Here is an 8,481-nt window from a genome sequence, read left to right on the forward strand (position 1 = left end):
AAAAATGAAAGTGTAATTGTTAAGGTGCAATATTTATAGAAAATTTCAAATACTCAAAACCTAACATGTCTTAAATATTGTTAATATTTTGTGATTTATCCTAACCTTATGACCATGAAACCGGTCCAACATATGACAGTTATGTTTTTTTTAGGAAACATATTTAAAAAAAATGAAAGAAAGACATATATTATGTTTTAAAGGATCATGATATAGAAAACATTTCAATGTGGTTAATTTTCTCTTTATATTTTGCTATAAACAAAGAATATGGTTTTTTCTCTCTCTTTTTTATTTTTTATTTTATTTTTTTTAACAATTTGATCGACCCTGAACCCAGTTCTAAACCCTAGCCCTCAGCAACCACGCACGTCTCTCTTCTCCTACACTGTAACATTGTCACTCTCCCATTCCGATCTTCCAAAACATCAAAATGATGTCTTTAATCGCTGCATCAAAACCCCATGTATTGAAACACAGCTTCTTCTCCAATCTTGCAAGAATCTCCAATTCACAGCATCCGGGTCTCTGCTTTTTCTGCTCATCGTCTTCCGCAGATACACCCACAAATGAAGAAACCCCCAAAACGGAAGCTCCAGATTTTTCCGCCGAATCACATCCTGAGAAACCGGTCTCGACCCATGAAGAAGCACAACCAGGGACGATCCAGAATCGCGAACCCGGAATCCCACGAGGTAAGCATCGAAACCCAGAAAAAATTGAAGATATAATTTGCAGAATGATGGCAAATAGGGCATGGACGACTCGTTTACAGAACTCGATTCGAACATTAGTCCCTGTGTTTGATCACAATCTGGTTTACAATGTATTGCATAGTGCTCGAAATCCCGACCATGCTTTACAGTTTTTCCGGTGGGTTGAGCGCTCGGGTTTGTTCAAACATGACCGAGAAACACATTACAAGATCATAGAAATTTTGGGTAAAGCTTCAAAGCTTAATCATGCGAGGTTAATTTTGCTCGATATGCCTAAAAAGGGTCTCACATGGGATGAAGATTTGTTCATTGTATTGATCGATAGCTATGGAAAAGCCGGAATTGTTCAAGAAAGCGTGAAGATTTTCAGGAGCATGGAGGAATTAGGTGTTCCAAGAACTATAAAATCATACGACACTTTATTCAAGGTGATAATGAGAAGAGGAAGATATATGATGGCGAAAAGGTACTTCAATAAAATGTTAGCAGAAAGCATAATCCCTTCAAGACACACTTACAATCTCATGATTTGGGGGTTTTTCCTTTCTTCAAGAGTAGAAACTGCAAACAGATTCTTTGAAGACATGAAAACCCGTGAAATTTCCCCAGATGTTGTCACTTATAACACAATGATCAACGGGTTTAATCGTGTCAAAAAGATCGAAGAATCTGAAAAATTCTTCATGGAAATGAAAGCAAGAAACATCGAACCAACTGTAATCAGCTACACCACCATGATCAAAGGGTATGTTACAGCTAATAAAATAGATGATGCATTGAAGCTATATGAAGAAATGAAATCTTTTGGAATTAAACCGAATTCTTTCACATATTCCACTCTATTACCTGGTCTTTGTGAAGCAGAAAAAATGTCAGAAGCACATACAATCATGAAAGAAATGACACATCGACATCTTCTCCCACATGATAACTCCATTTTTCTACAATTAATCTCAGGTCAATGCAAATCAGGTAATCTTGATTTAGCTACAGATGCTCTTAAATCCATGATTCGTTTAAACATCACCCCTGAAGCTCAACATTACGGGGTTCTAATTGTAAATCTTTTAAACTCCGGGGTTTATGATGAAGCTGTGAAGTTGTTAGATCAACTTATAGAACAAGAAATCGTGTTGAACACAAAGGGTACTTTAGAACTCGAGTCAAACTTATTCAACCCAATGATTGACTATCTTTGCAACAACAACATGACATCAAAAGCCGAAACATTATTTCGCCAATTAATGAAAATGGGTGTTTTAGATTCGGTTTCTTTCAACAGTTTAATACAAGGTCATTCAAAAGAAGGAACACCCGATTCAGCTTTTGAACTTTTAAAGATCATGATGAGAAGAAACGTTTCATCTGATAAAACTTCTTACAAGATGTTGATTGAAAGCTACTTGAAGAAACAAGAACCTTCTGATGCGAAAACGGTTCTTGAATCCATGATTGAAAACGGGCATGACCCGGATTCATTAATCTTCAAATCAGTAATGGAAAGTTTGTTTGAAGATGGAAGAGTACAAACCGCAAGTCGGGTAATGAAAATGATGATTGAAAAGGGTGTTAAAGATCATAAAGATTTGGTTTCAAGAATCTTGGAAGCTCTTTTGTTAAGGGGTCATGTGGAAGAAGCTTTGGGGAGAATCGAGTTATTGATGAATGTTGGATTTGGGCCTGATTTTGATGGGTTGATTTCGGTTGTTTGTGAGAAAGGAAAGACAATTGCTGCTGTGAAATTGTTGGATTTTGTTTTGGAGAGAGATTATGGGGTTGAGTTTTCGAGTTATGATAAGGTTTTGGATGCTCTTTTGAAAGCTGGAAAGACACTTAATGCTTATTCGATTTTGTGTAAGATTAAAGAGAAAGGAGGAGTGACTGATAAAAGTAGTGGTGAGGAGTTGATTAGGGTTTTGAAAGAACAAGGGAACACACAACAGGCGGATGTTTTGTCAAGGATGATTATGGGGAAGGAGAAAGGGAAGAAAGTGAAGAAACAAGCATCGGTTTTGTGAGTTTTGAGATGAGTGATGATGAGTCACTTGAATTTTAGTTTTGATTTTGTTTGTCACATAATAAACTCTAATGGAGTTATTGTAACATGCACCTCACTAGTTTATTTTACAAGTTGGAACTCTTTCATAGAATATTGTATTTTGATTTGATTTTTGTTAGTTTATGAAGATGGTTGGGTTGCTTTTATGTAGCATGTTTTGATTTTTTTAGAGTATCAAGTTAATGGGAAATTGGTAATGAGAGCATATCTTTATGTGAATCTTGTATCATAATTATTGAGATTTATCATTTATTTTTGGCTTTAAATTTTCAAATGATAAAAAAATGAAAGGGTTGTTGTTTGATAGTTGTTGATTGAGTGGTATTTGAATGAGTGATATCGACCTTAGACAATATGACTAAATCAGAAGCTTCTAATTATAGTATAAAACGGTCTGAATGAATTTGACCGAGTCAGATCCCTAACCTCTTACTACCCAGCTTCTTATTAGACCACCTTACTAGACCTAGTAAGAGGCTATATGACCAAACTAAAAGATTTTAATTGTGGTATCAAACAGTCTGAATCTGAATAAGTCATATTGAGTCTCTTACTATCCAACTTTCCTAACCTCTTAATACCCAACTTCTTAGGTTACTAGACCTAGTAAGAGGTTATATGACCAAACTAGAAGATTTTAATTGTGATATCAAACAGTCTGAATCTGAATGAGTCAGATCGAATCTCTTACCACCCAGCTTTCCTAACCTCTTAATACCCAGCTTCACCAGCTTACTAGACCTAGTAAGAGGCTATATGACCAAACTAGAAGATTTTAATTGTGGTATCAAACGGTTTGAATCTGAATGAGTCAGATCGAGTCTCTTACTACCCAACTTTTTACTAGACCTGGTAATAAGCATATTAGAGGCTATATGACCAAATTAGAGGCTTTTAATTGTGGTATCAGTCAATCGAGCCATCTACTACCTAGCTTCTTACCAGATAAGAGGCATATTAGAGACTATATGACCAAATCAAAAACTTCTAATTATTGTATTAAACGGTCTGAATTTAACCTCTTACTAGACACAGTAATAAGCATACCAAAAAGCCATTTGGTTGTAGTTTCACTTCTTGTTTTTAGTTTCTCACTTTTTCTACGTATTTATTCAAGTGTTAATGGAAGCCAAATTAACGGCACTTACTTGAAGCAAGTTTTTGTTAAAATGAGTTGTACAGTACAAACAAGTGATGCATTGAGGATGTATGTGTCTTTATCCTAGTGTAGCTATTTGGCCAATTGATCAACACATTTGTGTGACAGCCTCTCATTTTTTGGCTTATCCAATGTCTGATTCTGTGCATATTCAAATTGGATTAAGTCAATTTGGTCCATTGGGCCAATGTCTTAAGGTATATATATTGTTCTTTTGGTGTTGGAAACAGTCAATTTGGTCTTGGATATCTTATAGTTCATGAGAAGGGTATTTTGGGTATTTTGTACATGGGAAGTTGTATATGTGAAGGGGCATATAGGGAAGAAGTTATCAAGGGTTTTGAGAAATCTGTATCTCTATCAGCCATCGTGGCTTTTAATTATTTTTTGACAGTTGTGGCCACCTTTTTGTCTCTTCATGGAGTGATTTAAAACAATGGGATGTGGCTTTTACACAACCCAACATTTGCTTCCAAGATTTTTTTGTGAAAGAAAATGTTTAATCTAATTTATTTTATTCTCTATTAATAATATCTTCTGAGATGAAAAGGTTCACATACCAAAATATCCAATCATGATTCAACATTTTTATTCGAAGTATTTTGAATTCAAGTGTGAAGAACCATTTAATGTCTTTTTTTATAATGTATATATTAAATCATTGACGGACCTAAGTGTATGCCCGGGATAACCTTTGCTACCCCTGGATCTTAGGAAAGTAGAAATTTTTTAAGAATTTTTTTTTGCATAGTTTTAATTTTTCAGTGTGTTACGACTAAAATTCAGTGTGCTACCCTGACATTTTGTTTTGGATCCACCATTGTAGTAAATGTAACATATGTGAAAATATCAAACCATAAAAAAAAACTTTCTTATTACATATAAATAATTCCAACTTAGAAATAAATATCTGGTATATGAATACCTTATTTACAAACATACAAAAGAATCAAGAAAAATTAAATATTTCTTATATTTTCTAATCAAGAATCAAAAGGCAATTTATCCATTGTTGTATTTTTATGAGGATTCTATGCAAATGCTTTAATGGTGTATAAAAATGATCATTTAATTATATATATATATATATATATATATATATATATATATATATATATATATATATATATATATATATATATATATATATATATATATATATATAAACTAGGTGGTCGGTGGTTTGTAAACAGAAGATAGTTCATTGGTCAAGTCTACAATAATAGAGAGATGTTTCATTTGGAAGACATCTTGAATTGTATATCTTTATATAGGCATAAAGGTGATTGTTGGAAAAATTCATGAATAAACTTTTTAAATGGAAAGTTAAAATGCTCTATGTTGGAGTTCATACGACTATTTAAAAAGTTGTTTTGGGTAGTTTAGGTATTTTTTTATGTTTATTTTCAAAGGGTCTCGTAAAGTCTTGTCCCAACTGAAGAGTATGATGTCTCGGTTCTCATAGGGAGCAAAAGATGGTCAGTCTAAAATCTCGTTGATCAAGCGGAGGACAAAAGATGGTCGGTCTAAAATCCCGTTGATCAAGCGGAGGACAGTGTTGGCTGATATGACGATTATACCCTTTTACTTTCATTTTTATATTTTTTTAATTTTTCAAATACTATTTTAATTTAAAGATAAAAAGAAAAGAAAATAATCATCTTTTTTTTTTCTCTCTCTCTCTCTTGTTTCTACACCATCGGTGACAAAAAGGAGAACCGACAACCCTCCTCCACCCCTCCTTCCTATCGATCGAAAACAACCAAACACCCCTGAGGATCGTCTCTTCCCTCTGCTGCTACTTCGATATTTCTTTCCCCTTATCCCTTGTGTGTTGCCAATGGAATAGAAGGAGAAAAACCAAGGAGGCCACCAGAGCAGCCCACTCGCTATAACAGTCACCCAACAGCGTAAGTCGCCTTCGTTTTCTTCTTTCATTTTTTGTAACATCCCAAAAATACGAGCCAAAAAATTTCATTTTTTTAAAACATATACTTAGCGAAACATTAGAAATAAACGTTCAACAATCATATCATTTCACAAAAGATAGTGCATGCCTGGAAAACATTTTGATAAAACATAAAAGTGTTAGAGTACAAATCCCCAGGAAGATCTCATGATGCGGAATACAAGCATGTGTGTGATGTACTGCTACCGCGCCAGCTCTTTCCCCTTCGAAGAAGAGGTACCTGAAACCAAAACTGAAAACTGTAAGCACGAAGCTTAGTGAGTTCCCCCAACATACCACATACCATACATTCACATATCATGCATACTGCCGGGCAATTCTGGGGTGCCCGACCTACCCGGTACGGCCATTCTGGGGTGCCGACCTACCCGTGTCTAGTCGTTCTGGGGTGCTGACTACCCATGTCAAGCCGTTCTGGGGTGCTGACTACCCATCGGTCCTAACAACCGATCCTCAGGGACTATTTCACCCCTACTGCTACTATCACATATATCATAACATAACATATTATCATACATATCTGGGGTGTCCGATCTACCCTTCGGTCCTAACGACCGAAACTTGGGGACTAGTTCCCCCTACTACCACTATAGCAAATAACATATCATGTCAGCATATAACCGTACTATCACATACTGCCAGACATATCTGGGGTGTCTGACTTACCCTTCGGTCCTACAACCGAACTCTACTACTATCACATATACATATAATGCCAGCGTATAACATATCAGGTAGTAGCAAACCTTGATGTTATCACGAAGACAATCATCTAACATACAACTCCTACTGGTAGGCCGACATTGTAGCCGTGGACCCACCGCTACTGGAAGGTAACTCACCTCAAAGTAGCTGCTGATCGGTGTGGGAACTAACTGTCTTCTGTTGCTGCCGCTCCGGAAATCCTCCGGCTAATAATTCCCACAAAACACTTAGTCAAATACTGCTAACCGACCTCAGGATAACATGACCATTTACCCCTAACCAGCTAAGAGTTAAAGTCAAAGTCAACTGCCAGTTGACCTGACTCGTCGAGTTGACTTGCCAACTCGTCGAGTCCCTGTCCCTTAGTCTGACCATAAATCCGTCTCTACTCGTCGAGTTAGGCGTTGACTCGACGAGTTCTCCTTCTAAACCCAAGGCCAATAGTCCTTCATCCCACTCGCCGAGTTGTATGAACAACTCGTCGAGTTCATCTTCATCCAAAGAACACTCTATGCTGTGACTCGCCGAGTTGTATGAACAACCCGCCGAGTTGTTCTTGAGGCAAAAAGATTGCCTTGAACTCGCCGAGTCATGGCATTGACTCGCCGAGTTACTTCATGAGTGAGTCTGGCTTCTGACCCACTGAGTCACACCCCATGACTCACTACTCCACCCCGCAAACACGAAAGGGGGAAAACTCGGGGACTCGCGACTCGACTCGCCGAGTCAGATGAACGACTCGCCGAGTCGGCCACATGCAAATACTATACACGCGATTCTGCTTGAATCCAACTCATGTCAATCATAGATGTGGGTGTCTAGGGCCTGATTAACACGTAAAGTTTCCAACTTTACGTGTAAATAAACACCCATGAGGGTTTTAGGGCTCAAAATGCACCAAAAGAGTAGATCTAGGGCTTTCATGCAATATGGCTCCATAAAGGCAGTAGATCCAAGCTCCTGGATCTCAATCATGCCTAGATCTGGAGGCTAACAACTTATTACAACCCACAATGCACAAACAAGCTTGGGGAAAGGCTCAAGAAGGACTTTCATGGAGCTACAAAGGACAATAAGCATGAAAACAGAGGGAAACTAAGTTATACCTCCAGGAAATCACTGAGATAACCCAAATATGCCTGGCCTCCTTCTTCTCTTCTTGATCCACACTCCTTCCCTCAACAAATCTTCAAGAAAACACACCAAAAAGCTTCAAATTCACAAGGAACAAGGCTTGAACGAAGTATAGAGCTCTAAGGGTGAATGGGGGCGAGCTTGGGGGCGGATAAAAGGGTTTAAATAGGGTGCAAACCCTTGAAATTTAGGGTTTCATCAAACAGCGGGGACTCGCCAAGTCCAGAATACGGACTCGCCGAGTCGCCAACTTAAACGTGTTCCGGATCCCGTCTCTACTCGACGAGTCGGACCTGCAACTCGCCGAGTCCAAGGCTAAAAATGAAAAACACTAAGATAAATTTTACGTACCAGGAACAAGGTGCTACAAATCTCCCCCACTTATTTTAGACTTCGTCCTCGAAGTCTGCTGCTCGATCCTGAAACCGCTCGGGGTAATGCTCCATCATTTCTTCCACCGGCTCCCAAGTCCACTCGGACCCCTTTCGGTGCTGCCACGGCACCTTCACTAATTCCACCCTCTTGTTCCTTAGATCCTTCGACTTCCGGTCGAGGATTGCGACTGGGTGCTCTATGTAATTCAGGCTGTCATCAACCTATATATCCTCTAACGGCACCACCGCCGAATCATCCATGAGACACTTCCGCAGCTGGGAGACATGGAAGGTGCTGTGGATCTGGCTGAGCTCGGCTAGCAGATCCAGCCTATACGCCACCTTGCCCACCCGGGCTACAACCC

The 8,481-nt window shown here is 38.2% G+C and overlaps 1 protein-coding gene across 1 annotated transcript; it reads left to right on the forward strand.

The window, feature by feature from the left end:
- Positions 1–310: 310 nt before the first annotated feature.
- On the forward strand, positions 311–2,921 carry LOC145057965 (large ribosomal subunit protein mL102 (rPPR5)-like). The gene has a single exon (XM_079005878.1). It carries the CDS (start codon positions 434–436, stop codon positions 2,732–2,734), a length of 2,301 nt encoding a protein of 766 aa, XP_078862004.1. The 5' UTR covers positions 311–433; the 3' UTR covers positions 2,735–2,921.
- The last annotated feature ends 5,560 nt before the right edge of the window (positions 2,922–8,481 follow it).

Source organism: Lactuca serriola, chromosome 6 (genome assembly GCF_051521515.1).
Source record: "Lactuca serriola cultivar US96UC23 chromosome 6, Lser_US96UC23_V15, whole genome shotgun sequence".
Lineage (NCBI taxonomy): Eukaryota > Viridiplantae > Streptophyta > Magnoliopsida > Asterales > Asteraceae > Lactuca > Lactuca serriola.

What these genes read in the sequence shown, in the direction of transcription:
- LOC145057965 (XM_079005878.1), top strand. Translation starts at nt 434, where the DNA reads ATGATGTCTTTAATCGCTGCATCAAAACCCCATGTATTGAAACACAGC.